The sequence below is a fragment of the Brassica napus genome, chromosome C8 (assembly GCF_020379485.1).
Source record: "Brassica napus cultivar Da-Ae chromosome C8, Da-Ae, whole genome shotgun sequence".
NCBI classification, from domain to species: domain Eukaryota; kingdom Viridiplantae; phylum Streptophyta; class Magnoliopsida; order Brassicales; family Brassicaceae; genus Brassica; species Brassica napus.
Window position 1 is genome coordinate 3,536,946 of NC_063451.1, and position 20,852 is coordinate 3,557,797.

The 20,852-nt window shown below is 40.5% G+C and overlaps 1 protein-coding gene across 1 annotated transcript; it reads right to left on the minus strand.

Annotated features, from left to right (window-relative positions):
* Positions 1-17,086: 17,086 nt before the first annotated feature.
* Positions 17,087-19,044, minus strand: LOC106419672 (RING-H2 finger protein ATL78-like). Its single transcript, XM_013860483.3, has one exon. It carries the CDS (start codon positions 17,861-17,863, stop codon positions 17,231-17,233), a length of 633 nt encoding a protein of 210 aa, XP_013715937.1. The 5' UTR covers positions 17,864-19,044; the 3' UTR covers positions 17,087-17,230.
* Positions 19,045-20,852: the final 1,808 nt, after the last annotated feature.

Consider the following 20,852-nt stretch of genomic DNA (forward strand, 5'->3'; position numbering starts at 1 on the left):
TCAGTCGATATTGGAGGAGGAATATCGATCGATGTTCACACTTGAACATCGATCGAGAGCGAAGCGTGCAGAAAGCACGTTTGGACACAGCCAACTTGAAGCCTAAGTCTTCACCAATTTACAAGATTACCCCTGACGAGTCTTAACCTAACTATATAAGCTTTGCCACCATGTTAGAGGCAAAGTGAACTTTTCTGTGTTTTTACTTTAATTACTTTCAGTAAAAGGTTTTAGGATTGTGATAGATTGGAGAGAAGATCCAAAGTTATAATCTGTGATTGGAACGCCATTAATATATATTTTACTATTCTATGAAGTTTTCTAACCTAATTGCTTTCATAAATTGCTCGACCATGTCTGAGTAGTTCCACTGTTAGATTTAGGGTTTAAAAAGGTTATGAGGGATTAGCCCCAACTATAGATTGCTGAGTTGTGGTAATTGTCATTAAGATTGTTCATTAATGCATGTTTATAGATTAGCTACCTAGAACTTGCCCTAGGATTGATAGATAAAAGCGAGAGCTTCATTCTCATCCTGAAAACATTCTAACTGAGCTAAGTTTCTTGCTAAGAGTAAGGCGAGAGCTGATCTAGTGAGCTTAGTAAACTTTATTCAACCCGCGCATAAAGCTTAACTAGAAGCGCGTCAATCGATATTCATATTGGATAATCGATCGACGGAGCGAAAGGTGTATCGATCGATACCCCTATAGGATTATCGTTCGACACTGCTATTGATCGAACACATTTGTTTGGGTCATTAGATCTATTTAATAGACGAGTTCAAACATGCGATAGCTGATGCACTTGTTGAATTGACAGTTGAACTTTACATTATCATGCATGCAACTCATTAGGTATCTGTAGGATTATAATTCCAAGTTTCCTGAATAGAAACCCCATGTCTAGCTATTTCCTTTTAAGTACCAAAACCTCAACCAATCAATCGAGCAATTACGTGCTCAACCAAAAATGCAAATTTACATTTTAAATATTAAAAACTTCCTACTTAACAAATCATATTAGATCCATTAGGTTCCCTAGCTTCCTATGAATTCGATCCCTAAATACTACAACTCGACCTCTTATTTGAAAGCGTATAAATCACTCCTTAGTGTAATTTGAGTGATATCAAATTTGGTGCCGTTGCCGGAGAGCTTTGATTTTCAGGTACTTGCCCAGCAGTACTAGAAGCAACAAGGAAACTCAACTACTGTTCTCACCAGATCCTGCAAGCTTGGAGCGTTCAATCCGCAAAGAAGCACGCTCCTCATCGATCGATAACACCACTTGTTCATTGATCGATTTCTGTCAACCACCGTCAAACCAGAAATTAGTCCCGTCGACCGATACTCGCTCACCACTATCGACTGAAGACATTCATCTTCCGTCGACCGACATCTTCCATCCGACGTCGATCGAAACTCACACTGCAACATCGATCGACACTGCCCATCAGATATCAACCGACACCCCAAAGGAAGAATCGGTTGACAATAGTCAAGGAGAATGGGAAAACGACTACTATATTCCCACTATGGCAACACACACCATGCATACAGAGGAGTATGATGAAGATTATGAGGAAGAACGAGCTATAGAGCAAAGAGCGACTCCTGACGAGGAAGATAGACTTCTCCATCATTCCTCTTGGAAAAAGAAGTCGCCATCGATCAACAGATACGGTTCAACATCGATCGAAACTCAACCTCACCAACCAAACCACCTTCGAGCATCGGCCGACCACGCCTACTTTCCATCGATCGACACTAACGTCGACGCTACCAGAGACGGAGATTACTCAATTGGCAGTTGGGTAGATAATCGCTGTCACGAGAGCTACGCAGTAGAGACAGCATACCTTGATCAAGGCGATGATGAACTTAATGAGGGTTTCACATACGAGGAGCTTCTCAACATGCAAAGACGCGATGAAACATATCAGAATCGATCAGCAGCTGCTTGGGAAAGAACAAGTTTCAGCCATCCGATTGACAGGGAGAGCCGTCCATCGATCGACACCAATCATTCACAATCGATCGACATCAACAATACAACATCGATCGACATCCGTCCAAAACCAAAAACCAGTGTAAGCGAAAAAGATAAATCTGATAACCAGTATCTAACTCCAGACGAATTTGGTATTTTCAGGGACCTAGATGGCTACGCAAGAGCAATAGACGGACGTACACTGCACGTATCTCGAGAGGACATCACAGACATTCTTCAGACAACTGATGGAGCAGACAACCTGTTCATACATCAACGCAACATTCCAGAACACCAACAGAAAGAGTCCTATGACACAACTAGCAGCATAGACAAAAGCTTCAAACAAAGGACTCGCCCTCCAACTCAACCATCGATCGACGTTTGACGTCCCAACATTGGTCGACAGAAGGCCAGAATTCCGCGACAGAGCTTTTGATCTTTTGGGTACCAGGAGATTCTACTGGGAAGAGAAGGATGAGTATGGAATATACAGAGATGATCAGGGATACGCCAGAGATCTAGATGGACACACCATTTGTGTTCACAACAGAGATATCAGAAGACTTCTGGAACGAGCTTCAAGAGATGAGTTAAGCTACATATGTCTTCCTGAACATGCTAGCTCATTCACACAGACCAAGCTGGTACAAGAGATCTACACCAAGAATGAGATCAATGAGATGTTCTATGGAGTCTGTGGGGAACACGAGAATAACAAAGAAGCCTTCCAGATGAAACTTGATGGTGTCTACTATCCAATGAATGATAGTATCAGCTGGCTGACAAATTGCATGGAGGAGATGAAGCAAGACATAGCCAAAATTTAGAGCGCGACCGACGTTGCTCGACCCACATCGATCGACAGTCGCTTACACACATCGATCGACAGTCGCTTACGCACATCGATCGACAACCGCATACCAGAATCGGCCGACGACAATCCACCACACCTACATTCGATAAAGTCTCAACCAAATTTTCACACCAGGGCAGAGATAGATCAGATAGTAGAAGGGATCTACATAGTTCTGGAATCTACAGAAGTGAGGCTTAATGAGAGATGTGATGACATCAATTTCCCAACGGATCTTAGAATTAGTGCTTTGACCTCAAAGATAGAAGCTATTCAAGGGAAATTGGTGGAGATTCAGAGTTACATTGCCCGTCGACCCAAAGCATCACCAACGATCGACATACGCAAAAACAAATCAACCAATATTCATCAACAGATATCGGTCGACAAAGCTTCAAACCGAGGGAGAGGAGATCTCAGCTGACACATACGCCAGACTTATGAGACATCAGTTCAATCTGGAGAGTCTTGGAGATAGATTGCAGAAGATAGAAGATGCAACTACAATAATGAAGGACATATGGCGTAGAGGAGATGAAACAATGAGAGACTTCACTGGTACATATTTCAACAAGCGCAAAGAAGATATGGAGACTTGTTTCCCAACAAGTGCCAACTTTCAACATAACTAGCCCAATCACCTCCAAAGTCAAGCTAAATGACTATAACAAAGGGCTGAGTGGGAGACAACCCACTATTAGGTAATATTTATTTAGTTTTTATTAATATATTATTTATGTTGGCTTTTATTTATTGCAGGTCATAAAAAAAAAACAGATCCGAGTAGACGATTTCCCTTAGTATCGACCGATGAGACACTGTTGACATCGATCGACAGGACAACACCTGCATCGACCGATATCAACATCCTTACATCGGTCGACATCCATTCCGGTCTGGTATATCATTCTAACTCATTACATTGAGCACTTATAATTTATTATCACCATAACTCCGACTGAATTTACACTAGGGACAATGTAGTTTAAGTCTGGGGGAGGTTTACTGATATTAGTTTAATTATGAATTATAAAAGTATATTTTCTAACATAAAGTTTTTATTGAGTCAAGAAGGGGATAATGAACTTATTAGATTTTTGCTTGTTATCTAACCACTCTTTAGCACCATTCTAGACTTACTGATTGCAGATAGTACTAAAGATTAGGCTTGGGCGTTTTTAACTCAACCCGAAGTACCGACCTTAACCCGAACCGAAAAAACCGAAACTAAATCCGAACTGTTTTACAAAAATATCTGAATGGGACTTATGAGCTTACTACTTTGGACTTTTGTTATAACCCGAACCGAACCGAAATCAGAATTAGGATCCGAAGATATCCGAAATTAGTTAAATATGTTAATGTTTTATATATATTAAGGTGATTTAGATATTTTAGAGTATTCAAAATATTTTTGTAGTTTGTTTTATTTGTTATTTTTAATACTTTTTCGTTAATTTAGATAGTTTAACTAATTTTTAATTAGATTTGTAAATAATTTATGTATTTTGAAATTTGTTTGGTCAATTTTTGAGGTTTTTAAAAATATATTTTTGTACGATTTTAAACATTGGTTAAATCCGATCCGAACCAAACCTGGAAGGAACTAAACCGAACCCGATCCGATAGTTAGTAAAAACCGAATGGTACTTATGAGCATAACACCGAAAATCCGAAAATCCGAATCACCCGGACCGAAACCGAGATTGTTTGAAGGAACCAAAGCTGACCTCCAACACTAAACTTGACACAACTGCTTGTCTTGGGGCTTGGTATACATGAGATCGGATTCTTTAAACAAGTCTGGAAGGTAAAACCTTGCGTAGATAGATTTATCACCCTCTCTCTCTCTCTTTATTTTCGAAATATAGATAATATATATATATATATATATATATTTTTTATATATTTATATATTAGAGATTTATTTAGGAAAGAATTCGAACAGGATTTGGTGGCTACAACCATTAATGCTTGCTTCATATGAATTATATAGGTAAAGGATTAAAACATGACTTGGTGGCTACAACCATTAAGGCTTGCTTCATATGAATTTTATAGGTAAAGGATTAGAACATGACTTGGTGGCTACAACCATTAAGGCTTGCTTCACAAATAATCCTAGGATATAGATCAAAAAGAAGTGAACAGGACTTGGTGGCAACCACCATTAAGGCTTGATTCATGGAAGCCTGTCCAATCTTGGTCAATGATCTTGCAAATTTAAGTCGACTTTGACTAGGAGAGAAATTAGTAGAGAGAGAGGATATGAACTAATGTTTACCTGCAGGTCCAAATACTTGTTTGAAATTCCTTGTATCCTGTGATCGATACTCCAAGGTAAAGCCTACACTTTTATTTATGTTAAGAAATGAGGTTGGTAGAGGGGAATGTCAGACAAGAATTGCTAAGTTGTTGGCTAGATGAATTTGGTTGCTAAGATAGGATATGTGGATTGCAATATTGTAGAGGTGATGATTCTAAGTTTTAAATCATGTGAGTCCCTGCTGTTTTCAAACCTATTTCAGAGAGACTGCTTGTTTGTTTTGCTTGAGGACAAGCAAAAGGGTAAGTCTGGGGACTTGATAGACCATGGATTTGACCCATTTTCGTCCATGGTTTATAGGTGTTTTTATTTTCTATTATTATATTATAGAGTATATTTATTATATTTATAAGATCATGAGTGATTTGGAGATAAGTGATGATTTTAGAGCAATTTGGAGATATTTGGAGTAAGCATCTGAGATGACCATCGAGCTCGACCATCGGTCGATATTGGAGGAAGAATATCGATCGATGTTCACACTTGAACATCGATCGACAGCGAAGCGCGCAGAAAGCCCGTTTGGTCAAAGCCAACTTGAAGCCCAAGTCTTCGCCAATTTACAAGATTACCCCTGACGAGTTTTAACCTAACTATATAAGTTTTGCCACCATGTTAGAGGCAAAGTGTGTTTTTCTGTGTTTTTAGTTTAATTACTTTCAGCAAAAGGTTTTAGGATTGTGATAGATTGGAGAGAAGATCCAAAGTTATACTTTGTGATTGGAACTCCATTAATATCTATTTTACTATTCTATGAAGTTTTCTAACCTAATTGCTTTCATGAATTGCTTGGTCATGTATGAGTAGTTCCACTGTTAGATTTGGGATTTAAATAGGTTATGAGGGATTAACCCCAACTATAGATTGCTGAGTTGTGGTAATTGTCATTAGGATTGTTCATTAATGCATATTTCTATATTAGCTACCTAGAACTTTCCCTAGGATTGATAGATAAAAGCGAGAGCTTCATTCTCATCCTGAAAACATTCTAACTGAGCTAAGTTTATTGCTAAGAGTAAGGCGAGAGCTGGTCTAGTGAGCTTAGTAAGCTTTATTCAACCCGCGCATAAAGCTTAACTAGAAGCGCGTCGATCGATATTCATATTGGATAATCGATCGACGGAACGAAAGGTGTATCGATCGATACCCCTATAGGATTATATCGATCGACACTACTATTGATCGAACACATTTGTTTGGGTCATCAGATCTAGTTAATAGACGAGTTCAAACATGCGATAGCTGATGGACTTGTTGAATTGACAGTTGAGCTTTACATTATCATGCATGCAACTCATTAGGCATCTGTAGGATTATGATTCCAAGTTTCCTGAATAGAAACCCTAAGTCTAGCTATTTCCTTTTAAGCACAAAAACCTCAACCAATCAATCGAGCAATTACTTGCTCAACCAAAAATGCAAATTTACATTTTAAATCTTAAAAACTTCCTACTTAACAAATCATATTAGATCCATTAGGTTCCTTAGCTCCCTGTGAATTCGATCCCTAAGTATTACAACTCGACCTCTTATTTAAGAGAGTATAAATCACTCCTTAGGGTAATTTGAGTTATATCAATCTGCCTCACCGCCCCTTTCCTCCACATTATTCCTAATGCCATAGAGAGCTTCACTAGTTCTTGCCTTGGAGATGAACCACCTTGGGGTGATTTCCCGATGGTTGATGTAACACCCCAAAACCGGCACAATTAAAATTTTAAAGGGGTACTGGGTTCTCTACGGCCCAATTAGAAAACCCTAGGGTTCCCCTCCCCTAACCCCTATAAAGGCAAAGCTTCCTCCTTCTTTTCTCTGATCAGAAATTTAGAAGCGAAGCTCTGCAGAGAAATCACGGAGATGGGAAGCCCTAGCCGTCGACTCCATCTTCCCTCGCCGCCGACTCTCTCTCTCTCTTCTCTATCTCACCTTGCGATCTCTCTCTCTCTCCCTCTCCCAGACGACCCTCTCTCTCTCCTCCCCGTGAGCACCCACGAGTGGTGGTGGTGGCTGTGTGGTGTTGTTCATTCAGATCTCATCTCTCTTGTCCTCTACATCCATATCCACATCCAGATCTAGGCTAAGGTGAGGTGTTCTACCCAGATCTGTTCTCATGCTCTTTATATTGTTGTATGTAGATCGATGATTGGTTAGATCATGACTGATGTTAGGATGGTAACTGTATAGATCATGCTGCATAAGAACGCTCATACTGTTTAAGGACATTAATGGACTGCTTGTGTTGATGATGATGATTTATTGATTGATTGATAATCTGTTTGATTGTGGTTGAGAGCTAGGTTGCATAGAAAGAATTAAACGTAAGTTAATAGTATAAAGTTAACCGTACTAGATAGATGAATGGTAGGATCTATGTGAATGGATGTTTAATGAATTGAGTGTGACACCGAGAATGGGTGGCGTCGGGAAAAAAGAGGAAAAGAATGAATGAGTCGAAGGGATAAGAAAAGGGAAATATATGGAAAAAGGAAAGAATAAGGAAAAGGAAAGTTGAACGAATGAATTGTAAGCCACCCGGAACAGGTGGGTAGAAAGGAAACGCGGGACCATAGCGTTCAAAAACGGTGGAAATGCGGGGCTGTAGCATTCAAAATGGGTGGGTTAAGTTTAGAGGCGCCTGTAAGATTGAGTCACGCCGAGTCTTGGCGGGAAGGGGCCGTAATACACTGCAGGGGCGGACCGAATCCATGGAAACCGTATGTTGAGCATACCAGGGCAGGCGGCTCCATGAGGACGCAGCAAGAAAGGGGTGGGTTGGACCGCTTGAGCTGTGTAGGTCCTAGAGTTCTAGGATGATTGGAGTCCTAAATTGATTTATGTGTTTGAGTGGTGACTGAGATCCCATAATCATTTGTTGAACGAAATGTATTCTTATAATCTTGTAGTTAAGTCATAACGAATTGTCGATTGATAGTGGCTAGTCAATTCTCTTTCACATAGAGCAGTATAGAGGTTCATGCTGAGAGACTGGTCTAGAATCACTTCATTGAGTAGTCGTACTCACCCCTCCATTTTCCATCAGTTTAGCAGAACTATAAGTGAAGTGACGGAAATGGCCGTGATGGATGGTTTGTAATGAAAGAAACGAACCTGAAATTCATGGGACCTGTACCAGGACACATGTAGATGTCGGATGTGTAGACATGTGTGTCCTTAGCCCCATGCCCGGGAACCCCGGTCGGAAATGGGGGAGGGGCGGGTGTTACAATTGGTATCAGAACCAGGTTAAGGTCCCTTAATACTAACTTAAGGGATCATCGTTTCCACTGTTTTTCATTACTTTCCTTATGGTTCTGTTGGACTCATTGTAGTCAGTGTCGAAAGAGAATGCAATCAGCTCAAAGGCCGGGATCGAAAAAACAAAGAAGTCTTCGAACCGTGATGTGGTGGAGTTTTAGAGGCCGTAAGGATGGATAAACAAGGAATTGTAAGATAAGTATACATAGGGGTCATTTGCCTAGTGCGACAGGCTAAGGAGGAATGGAGGATTTGGTCATTCTACAGGGAGATTCAACACCACTCCGACATCACCATCCCACGTCGTACCAGGGAAGCATGGGGACAAGGATTGGACTCAAAGCCGGGGACGTATGTAGCTCCACTGAAGAGATATCTCAGCAAAGAAATAGCATTACGTCATTCTGATATTACAGTCAAACTCGTTTTTCATAAAAAAAATAGAAGGCAAAAATGGGAACAATGTGCCGAGTACTAGGCAAGGGAGGATGGTAGCGTGGAATTCTCCACCTCTGGCATGGTTGGAAACAAAGACGCCAGTAGAGGGGGCGAGCGAAAGGAGTCGGCATGACGGGAAGTGACACTCAAACTTGGGATAGTACAACGGCTGAGAGCAAAACGGATCAGCGAGTAATCGGCCCAGTGGTTGGAGTATTTAAGGGGGGAACCGACTCCAGATTGCGTGGAACAGACTAAGGATCATCTTAGGGCAAAAAGTTTGAGGGTAATAAGGATGATGGGGGATCATCTTAGGACAAAAAGGTTGAAGGTAATAAGGATGATGGAGTCCTAAATTGATTTATGTGTTTGAGTGGTGACTGAGATCCCACAATGATTTGTTGAACGAAATGGATTTTTATAATCTTCTAGTTAAGTTGTAACGAATTGTCGATTGATAGTGGCTAGTCAATTCTCTTTCGTATAGAGTAGTATAGAGGTTCATGCGGAGAGACTGATCTAGATTCACTTCATTGAGTAGTCGTACTCACCCTCCATTTTCCATCCTTTTAGCAGAACTTTAAGTGAAGTGACAGAAATGGCCGTGATGGATGGTTTGTAACGAAGGAAACACACCTGAAGTTCATGGGACCTGTACCAGGACACACAGAGATGTCAGATATGTACACATGTGTGTCCTTAGCCCCGTGCCCGGGAACCCCGGTCGGAAATGGGGGAGGGGCGAATATTACAGTGGGAGTTGTATCCGTGTCTGCTGTGATCCTAACCATGATTGAATCCTTCGCTTCATCTTGTGTGATAGCCTTTGAAAATAAAGAAGAAGAAAACAAGTAGGGTGATCTGATTCATGTTCATAATAAAACGCAACATGATCACAATAATATTAGACGCAAGCTCCTAACTCATGTATTGGAATCAGGGATTGTGGTTTATTCGATAATCGTAGGAATAGCTTTAGGAGCATCTTCAAGTGTTAGCACCATTAAGCCTTTTATAGGTGCAATAACTATCCATCAATTGCTAGAAGGATTTCGTCCAAGACGTTGCATCTCAAAGGCAAAGTTTGAGCTGAAGAAAATTTTGATTATGGTCATATTATATTCCCTCACAACACTTGTAGGAATCGGGATCAGTATTTGAGTTGTAGAGATTTACAAGGCGAATGGTCGAACAGTATTGATGGTGTCCGGTTGTTTAAACCCTGCAGCTGCCGGAATATTATATTACATAGCGAATTTTAGTAATTACCCTTGTGAGGTTTGGTCAAAGCCCATCAGACATGTTCAATGTTGGGCCGGCTTGCACAAGTTACGCGTGGACAACATATGGGCCTAATCGTTGAAGCCCATTAGGTCAAGTGCTGATACAAAGACGGAGAGATCACGACAGAGATCTCTAAGCGTGGCGAAAGCCAAGTCTCTGGGTGGCAGAAGCCTCAAGCATCCAGGGAGTGCTTCCATGGCATCTCTTGGAGAGATAGAGTACGCTAGACATAGATATGTTGTTCTATGCTTAGCTCTTAGCCATGTACTTCTCTGGTAATCTCTTTATATTCTCTAGGGTTTGTATACCCAGGACAGAGAGAGTAATGATCTTGTAAACCACATCGGAGGTGTTTTCCGATACTTCATCGTGGATGTTGTGGATCATGGATCCACCCCAGATGTAGCGCGCTGCGGCCGTGAACTGGGTGAACAATTCTTGAGTCATGAACAAGGATGAATCATTTGAGTGGTGAAAGGGACAGGGGTATTATGAGCTTGTATTCCGCAACAGGGTATCATAACCCCCACAAGTGGTATCAGAGCATAGGCTCATTGATTCATGGAGTCCATGTCTCGAGGAGGAGAGATATATGAAGAAGCTTCCAAGCGAGACAAAAGAAACTTGCAAGGTTTAATGGAAGTTGGTGGTCACGTGGTTCTACACACGTGAAATCTGATTAAGTTAAAAATCAGAGGATAAACCGAGTTACAAGATCAGGTCAAAGAGATTTTTGGTTTACAAGGGAAGAAGGAAAACTGTTGGACGTTCTTCGCTGCAGCTGCACAAGTTTATGGAGGAATGATTCACGAGTCAGTTGAATCGGTTAAGATAATTTCTAGTTATGAAATCAAGTTTTCTCTAGAGTTCTCCAGGGGTGCAAGAATCTGCTACTATGTGAGAAGGACTTCGGGTTACTCACAAGATAAGATGGTGGCAGGCTGCTAGCATAAGAAAGAAAGGTTTCAGAGCTGTCCTCGATCTGCAGTCACAAGGCGTGTGTGACTATATGCATTGGAGTCTTGGGTTTCTTCATGTTCTGCAAGTTACTGGAACTGAAAGCATAGTGGAGCACAAGGGGTTTCGCACTGGTTTTTCTATGGGATTGTCTGAAGATTCAGTGAGGGTTTTCACGGTGTTCTTGGATTGAATCTACATGGTATATCAGTTTCAGGTGGTGTTCTAATCTATGTGGGTATTTCAGCTCTGTATCTCATGGAATTCTTGGAACTAGGGGATGCCTTAGAACCTTGAATGATATGAGTGTTTCATGGCTGTTTCAGATGGTATTCTTTAGTCAGCGTGAATGGTGTTGCAGAAGGGTTGAAGGAGATTGATTCATGCGGGTTTGTCTATGTGTGATCATGAGAGTCTACAGTTGGGTAGAGGTTCAGAGAACAAGATACTACAAGGCTGCTATTTTCAGAGGGAATGCAGTGTGGTTTTCTAATCAGATATGTGTTTGGCGTAACACATAGTTTTCTGCTGGAATGGATCTGCGAGAACGAGGAGTTACTTATTCAAGGCAGAGTTCAGCTGAACGAGTGGCGGTGTCAAATCGAGATTGATTCAGGATGGAAACATGTATGTTTCGGATTTTTTGCATGGGATTCAATAGTAGTTTGTTTTGGCTTCTCAGGGCATATGAGGGGGAAACAAATGGGTCTACAGGGTATCACGGTTGCAGAGATAATGATTTGTTTGAGCAGAAGTTGAGCAGAGATTCTTTGCGTCGAAAGTCTTCTTAGCAAGTTGAGCTAAGCGGCGGGATCTGTTGACAACAGCAGCGGTTCAGAGTGATGTTCAAGGCAAGGTGTTCATTCAGATTTTTACAAAGGAAATTCTTAGGATGAGGAGTATGGTGTCTACGGGCTATTGAGGTTGGATAAGGATTGAGTCAAAGGGCTTCTGGTTTGAGGCAGTGGTGATTCAAGTTCTGCAAGAGCTTCAAGTTAGCATCGACATCAGCTGGAAATTCTGGAGAAGAAGAATCTATAGATTTGTAGTCACGATCACAGTAAGTGTGACAAACCAAAGATGACATTGAACAGGTAGCGTCAGAGAAAGCAGATGGCGTTCGTTTGTGGTAGACAACAACGACGTCAGAGACAGAGGAACAAACGTTCACAGAGGATGATCTCAAAGCAGTGATGGTTTCAGGTTGGTGAAATCATGATGAGACACTTGTAAGGGATGCAGCAGATGTTTGCAAGAAAGGGAAGACTCGCGTAAGCAGCAGCAAAAATAGTTGCACAGGTGAGCGTGTTAGTGATCAATGTTGGAGATTGATTTGAGTCGTCTGGGATGGAGGATATCTCAAGGGAAGACAGACTCACATTAAGTCAAAGCTAGACTTAAGGAGATGGAATCAAAGGTCGTCAATCCCACAGGGACTGAAGGTTTTTTCAGAGATCACAAGGAATGCAGGTTATCTTAGCGAAAGATGACCAATGAATCTTGAAGCTGCACAGGTTGGTTGTCGTGTGACAACAATATGACGAAACAAAGGTGATTTGTTTTGGGTCAGTTCAAGTCAGGCTCGTGGGTGCATGAGACGAATGGTTTTTGGCTGGTAGAAGAAAGTCAGAGGAGTCACCAAGTTAGTGTGACTGAAACATGGTGTACCTCCACGAAGAGGAAACTAGAGCAAGGGAAAAGTGTGTAAAATCCTACACAAGTATATGCTGGAGCAAATGGCTATTTGTGGTAACAGCATGTAGCAGCTTTAGTGAGGTTTTGAGAGTGACACGGAAAGTTTCTGGCTGTAAAAAGAAAGCTAGAATAGTCACCAAGTGAGCGTGGCAGGAATAGGTTGTACCTCCACGAAGAAGCAACTAGAGCAAGGACAAAGTGTGTAAAAGCCTACACAAGGATATGTTGGAGCAAATGGCTATTTGTGGTAACAACATGTAGTAGCTTTAGTGAGGTCGTCTGAGTGACAGGAAGAACCTAAAGGGAAAAGGCGATTCAAGGTTACACTTAGCTTGAAGATTCTGGTCAAAGGTAGAGGAAAATGCGCAGGCGGAATCGGGTTGAACAGGTTGCTACGACTGGTTGTAATCCTGAGGATAAAGGGTATGAGACAACAGTCATCAACACTTGTTCAAGAAGCAGAAAGTCGCTACCACAGCTAGTAGAAGCGTGTGTGAGTTATACCTTAGAGGAATCGCCGTGGATGTCTGAGTCAGAAATTCAAGATGAATAGACTCAGAAGAGGAGTAAGGAACACCAGTCTGGTGTCACGACCATAAGTGTCAAGGTGGAGCTCTCGGACAATAATCGAAGCTCATAAGCAAAAGGAGAAATTTGCAGACTTGACCGGGTCAGAACTTCATGCTTGAATAAGTCAGGGTTCATGTATGATTACAGCTTGAGAAACTCGTCATGGGTTCGAGTTTGACACGAGAGAAGCTGTAAAGGAGTATCTCAGGAGCATCACAGGGTTGGATGATGAGAGATACAGTGGAAGGCCGACAAGAACAACGAACAGTTGCAGAAACTTAGTTACAGAAACATGGTACTTCTAAAGGGTTATTTGATTCAGGTGGAGCCACTGAGATTATATAAGGATTGATGCATCAAGGATATATATAATCAGATTCCAGGTGGAGTGAGTCACTGGTTTAGAAGATGTCTTGATTGGTTCAGCTGCAGGGTAAAAGTTTCAGTTAGCAACATGGTCATCTCAAGGGAGTAAGAGCTGAAAGGAAAGGTTATTCCATAACAACAGGGTCGTGGATATGTTCAGTATGTCAAAGCCAGGAGTGTCAAGGTCAGTTAACAAGTACAAGGCACATCATAAGGAGATTTGTAAGAGGAGTCTTACATAAAGTAACTTGTAGGCAAAACAAGTGAAATCGGCATTTGTATCATGAGTACACTGCAGTGAGGTTGATACAGAGAACCACGAAATTATAGCCGAGTATGATGCAAGATAACACGTGGTGAGGTACTTGGTTAAACTGAAGGGAAGTAAATATCAAGAGATACTGAAATATTGAGCAGTGAAGATGAAGAATGGTGAGATGAAGCAAAGTAAGAAACTATTAGAAGACATTGCAGGGATTGCAGGGAATTGTCACACAGTTTGTCCATCTCAGGAAGGGTAAGACTTGTTCTCCACAAGCAGGCCCATCTTAAGCTCAAGTCATGGAACTGAAAGAAGTTTTCATGAAGGTTTAAATACAAGGAAAAGCCGATTGCATTTAAGGGAACATAACAAGTGTGGTTCTGGATATATGGTCGGATCACAGGAAATATTGATGTAGTGTCCTCAGGAAAGTCCATTAGCAAATGGCTAAATACTCATCGATGGCCAGGTACTCATCAGGCTACTGGCGGGTTCAATGACTAACATGCGTGTTCGAGTCGTTGATGGTGATGCACATGTTTCGGTGTTTGGAGACATCTTAATACAAGAAGGGTATTGAGATAATGATTTCACAGCTGAGTAAAGGAGGAATATCTGGGATTCTAGATAAGATATCACAGGTAGCTCGTGAGGAGAGCCAAGGCGTATCATGGATTCGATGGTATGAGGCTCAGTTCATTCAACTAGCAGTGGGGTCTAAATCTGTTAGTGGAGGTTCTGTTATTGCAGAATAGTTTGATCAGATGGTGGAGCAAAGATATTTGTGTCGATAGTCTTCTTAATCATGTGGTTTTAGGCGGCGTGTCCTGCTTAAGTGTGCAGCGGTACAAAGTGATGCTCAAGTACAGTCTGTTCAAGAACATCAAGGTTAAGTCAAAGACTGTTCCAGAGATATGGAGCATGAGTGACTTCAAGGTTTGCGGTTGGTTCTAAAGGGTTCAGTGTGACATCAAGGTTCTAATACAGCATGAGGGTTTCACCAAGATTGTGTCGAAAGTCTGTTCGGCAAGGTGTTTAGCTGGATGGCAGGTTCTGTTAGAAATAATGGCGGTACAAAAGGTGTTCAAGGCTGAAGTGGTTTAAACAAGTAGAGAATCAGAAGTTGTTTCAGGACTGAAGCATATATGGTTGGAAGGATGTTTTACAGAATTGAAGGACTTTGATTCAAGGCTCAATGCGTATGAGTGGAATCGAAAGGCCAAGGAGGAAATCAACTTGCAGAAAGATGTTCAGGTTTCTGTTCAAGCACTTGAACAGGTTCGTGATTTTGACAGTAAGGTTGTGTTGTTGATAAGTTCACGAGGAGTAACAAGATATGAAGTAACACGACGTCAATGAGGAGTTGAGCTTGACACTTGGAGTGTAGCAGATGGGTTCGCAACTCAAGACTATAGATGAAGGTGATGGATATTCAGAATGGCAATGGGATTGTCACATACCTTTCATCAGGCGTGATGTCTATGTTCATTGATGGGGCTAAGTGGATTTAAGTGTTTTAATCTACTTGAGAGGTTGTGGTGTATAAGTTGAAGCTTATGCAGGTTTAAAGAAGATCATAAAGGAACTCCAAGCTTGGCTCAAGGTGGAGCTGAGAGAAGTGAGAAGAGATAAGAGAAGATAAGGAGATGCAGAAGATGAGCAGGCTTGCTCAAGCATCAAGAGGTGTCAGCACAAAGTAAGGGTTATGGACTTGGACCAAACAGGTGGATTTTTGTGAGGTTTGGTCAAAGCCCATCAGACATGTTCAATGTTGGGCCGGCTTGCACAAGTTACGCGTGGACAACATATGGGACTAATCGTTGAAGTCCATTAGGTCAAGTGCTGATACAAAGACGGAGAGATCACGACAGAGATCTCTAAGCGTGGTGAAAGCCAAGTCTCTGGGAGGCAGAAGCCTCAAGCATTCAGGGAGTGCTTCCATGGCATCTCTTGGAGAGATAGAATAAGCTAGACATAGATATGTTGTTCTATGCTTAGCTCTTAGCCATGTACTTCTCTTGTAATCTCTTTATACTCTCTAGGGTTTGAATACCCAGGACAGAGAGAGTAATTATCTTGTAAACCACATCGGAGGTGGTTTTCGATACTTCATAGTGGATGTTGTGGATCATGGATCCACCCCAGATGTAGCGCGCTGCGGCCGTGAACTGGGTGAACAATTTTTGAGTCATGAACAAGGATGAATCGTTTGAGTGGTGAAAGAGACAGGGGTATTATGAGCTTGTATTCCGCAACAAGTGGGTATTATGAGCTTGTATTCCGCAAAAAGTGGGTATCATAACCCCTACAAGTGGTGTCAGAGCGTATGAATATTCCACAACCCTGTCGATTCTCGTTGTAGTTTTGAGATGTTACTAGGTTGTTGTTTGGTTTGTTGCTGTCTGGGTGCATGTCTCTTCTAGCTCATTTGATTTTTTTAGCAATATAGGAGATTTTTAAGATCATTTTAGAAAAAAATGTGTATTTAATGTCTTAAACCCAAAACATCAAACCAGCACCGCGTATAGTATGTTTACCATGTGATGGATTCGTGCTCGGACCCTCCATTCATTTTATGCGTTTGTTATACTTGTGAGTTGTGACCTCTCTCTCTTTGTTATAGTGGATGTTTCTCTCAATTGTGGGCTTTAGACCATTTTTCTGGCGCTTCGTGTTGTCACATTTTTATATGTCCTTATGGGGATCACTCACTTAACAAGGAAGACAAGAAGCGGTCTTCTTCTACTTTCGGAATGCTATATACATCGTTATAGTTATATGCTTTTGCATGAAAGAGCACTAAACCCATATGATAATCAGTAAAAAATTGCAAGCTAGTGGCAGAACCTTACTTTAATAGCCTTAAAACCTCTTAATTCTTAGTTGACCTAGCGTATTGGCCACCTCCACTCAACTATTTGTCTATGTGATTCGCCCTCTCACCAACCTGCACGTTTGGACTTCTGTGTTTTTCTATATATATTCTTTCGCTCTATAATATAAAATTGCATGTCATGTAAAATGTTTCATTGGCCTGTTACGCCTGTAATTGTGAAACTTTAAAACATTTTAGGAGGTCACATCAAGATGAGAAAAAGTAACATTTCTCGTAATATTTACAGTTTTACAGTAGAATTGCTAAACTTGTAGACCGCTAGTGATCTTGACTAATTCTAAACACATAGTAGTTTTAAACAAGATAACTGCTACTATCTCTAGGTGACTAGTATTACCTAAAACAGCGTATCCATCTTTCTGGTTGTAGTGGTGCTATTTGCACGATGATGCTGTCTTGTGGTGGTTGAGGAGGGTTCAACGACCTTGTTTGGCTGCAGTCGGCAATCTTCTGGCAGGTCTCCACGAGGCAGTGTCTGCACGTTGGACATGATGAGTGTGAACTAAGCCACTTGTCTATACACCGGACATGGAATCCATGGTGGCATGTCGGTAGCAGCTTCACACGCTCTTCGGATACGAACTCTGAGAGACATATGACGCACTCTGTGTCTAGGCCAGGAATATTCAGATCAGCAGCGTAACTTATTGTCTGGAAACTCTTCAAGGCTTCCCGTTTGACTCCTGTGTTGGTCATGCGAGCTGCTGTTTGGTTGTTATCAGCTTCCGATGGTGCTAAACTGGAGCACATCAAGGCACATCTTATTATAGAATTGAGTCCAAGTGAGCAAAGGAATGCACACAAGAGGACTGATAGGACCATAACAACATTTGCATCAAAGTTGTTATCTTCTACATATGGGGACGGTGTCGGACTTGGTGATTGTTCAAGTAGTAATCTTCTTGAGTAACAACTTACAAGAATATCTTGGAAGATGTTAGTTTGTTTCATGGTGGGAACATACATGGAGTTTAAGGTAGATTTGTGGTGTTCAAGGTTTCTGTTGGACCTGGTATATATAGAGTAAAGGTAAGAGCATGTTTAATGAGGGTTCTTAACGGAATATAAGACCCCGTCTCTTAACTTTTAACTAAAAAAGTTAAGAACCGGTTCTTAAATAAGATATTTAAGAACCGGCTCTTAGCTTTTTTTAGTTAAAAGTTAAGAGATTGAGTCTTATATTCCGTTAAGAACCCCCATTGAACATGCTCTAAGGTTTCAATTTATCTTATATTTTATGAGGAAGATTGTTTTTATTAAAAAATTCTTAATTATGGTTTGATGAACAAGCTATAAAGATCAAGCACACACTAATCTCCTTGACTTTTAGTGTCTTGTTTTTATTAAATTAATTTGCAGTTTCATATACTTTGTTATAGAAAATGGGGTCCATCATACCAGTTGCTGCCATGTGGCTTTAGCAAATCAAATCTCCCTGAATTGCTACCAAGGACCCATGAGATTTTAACTGGAGTAGCCATGAACTTTCCCTATCAAATTTGACATAGCAGCACAATATTCAGATAATATCTCACTGTGTCTTTCGATATTATAAAGGCTTCTAATATATGTTTTTCTTCACTTGGAAGAAATTATCAAGCTATGCACATGCTTTAGATTCATATGTTAAGTTTCTAATGATGTTCTTTTTTTAGTTTTCTGTGTCTCATCCTTAGATGAGTTGGCTTGGTCTCGTATAAAAAACTAAGTAAGATTTGATTTAATTTTTCCTTTTTACTATTCTTAACTAAGTAGTGGATCTTAAAAAGTTTTGTTGATTTTGTGTGGTTCTGAAGGTGTACGGATGAAATATATCTATTAAGTGAATTCCACGTATGTTTAGGAGAACAGGAATCTACTCCATCCGTAGTAACTTAAGGTGTCCATAGAGTAAGCCAAAAGGACAAAGCCTCTCTCAATCAGTCTCGTTAAAGGCTACTTTTATCGACAAAGATCACTCTCATAGCACCAGTATCCAGCCCCTGCTTCTTTTTCTATACAGTTTGTTCTTTCTTTATTTTTAAATAAGAGGTAAAAGCAAATAGGTCCCATTTGCTTTACGTGGTAACATTTATCACTGGTTGCATATCGCGAGGGAAATCTACATGAATCTAGTATTAAATGTTTTTCTTTGTAGCTCCAAATCAAAGCAAGATTCTTCGAAAGGTGCTTCCATATAACCTTTTTTTCTTTACTACTTGCTAATAGTTGGTTTAGTGAAACATCAGACTGGGGAAGATTGTGTATCTTTGGGATAAAAGTTGATGTTACACAGCAGGATAGTCATCTTTTCTTTCTTTTGTTATCAGTCTTACTCGGAAATTGATTCCTTAGATCTTATATTCTCTGCCATTTGGTTACAAATAACTTGGTACAAACAGATGGTGGTCTATTGTTTTTGTTTTATCTTCTTTTTTTTTTCTTTTTTTTATCTTTAAGCAACTAAACTTTACTGTTACTGTTTATGCTATAATGATTCTTTTGATTGGGATATCTTTGTTTGAAACTCACTAGCTTTTTAATTGAAATTCCTGTTTTTTTTCGTGACGATATAACTGGCAGGGGTAACATGTATTATGTTGTCAAAACGGAAAAGGTTACAGAGAGAGATCATTACAAAAGTAAGATTGGCCATTCACTGTATTTCTCTGGGTGACTGAAGTGGATGTTACCAACACATCGGATGAATAGGCACAGCCTATTGCGAACATGTCTTTTGCTTTATAACGGTATGTCGACAACCTTTTGTCCACTACATTATTAGCATTAGTTTGGAATTATTTGAAAAGGCTACTACATTTATTATATTACAAAAAGTTTAGGCATGAATCTCTCTTGTTGATTGAGGTCTTTAGTCCAACAAATGGTGTTGATTTTCTTAACGCACTAGTAGTGTTTTAAAACATTATCTTCCAAAGCTTCTATTGTCCTCTATTGCTTCTGTATTTTTCTTTAAGTAAAGTGCTTCTGTATTTACATTCTGTTATACTCTTAAAGCTGTTAACAATTGATAATTCTCCCCCACCGTTAGAATAATCACTTATATATTAAAGAATAATCATTTGTAATTAATGCGTTCACATTCTAATGGATACATGACAACCTCATAAATATTTAAAATTGAATTCGCTGACGTGTCGCATCCACAAAGCCTCTCACAAAAAATCAGGTTAATAAAGAAAATATGTTTCCAAATTTGGATTGGTGATGAATGGAAGACGCGGGTCTGCTGTCAAGATTTTTATCACAAGCCAAGTTTTTTCTAATCTATCATTGGAGAAATTCTTTATCTACTTTCAAAAGAGAAGAACCAAACAATGTCACGGTTACCGAATTCGACGCCAATCTCCGGTTTCAATTTGTTGGCTCCTCTGTTTCGTTCCCGTTTCAATTCGTCGAGTCTGAGCATCAAAGCAACAACCGCAACACCATTCAAATCTGTGGAGAACGGCAGCAAGGAAGAAGGGATCGAAGAGTTCATGGTGAATATTACGTTGGATCTGAAGATTGTAAGGGATAAGATCACACAATTCATGTATAATCTCAAGGAGCAAGCGAAGAATGGAAACCCGAGAGTTCCGGCCAAGAGAAGGAGCGCGAGATTTCTCCAGCGAAGCATGGAAGTTGAGAAAAAGTGGAGCCGCATGCAAGGAGACAGTTGAGGAGAAGATAATGAATCCGTCGCCGAGAAAAGATTTGACGAGGGGTGGTGAAGGAAAGAGACGAGTGGTGGTAGCCAAGATGACGGTGCAGCCAAAGTTCTCCTTGAAGCTGCAGAAGAAGGAAACAGAGGACGATTTCAAGGTGGCTTCAGGTCACCGACCACCGCGCCAACCAAAGAAATGGTCTTCAGAAAAGTTCTATGTAATTAATTTGATGGTATTTCAAAAAAAAATTAATTTAATTAATTTGATGGTATTTCAAAAAAAAATTAATAAAAATTATTCACTTTCTT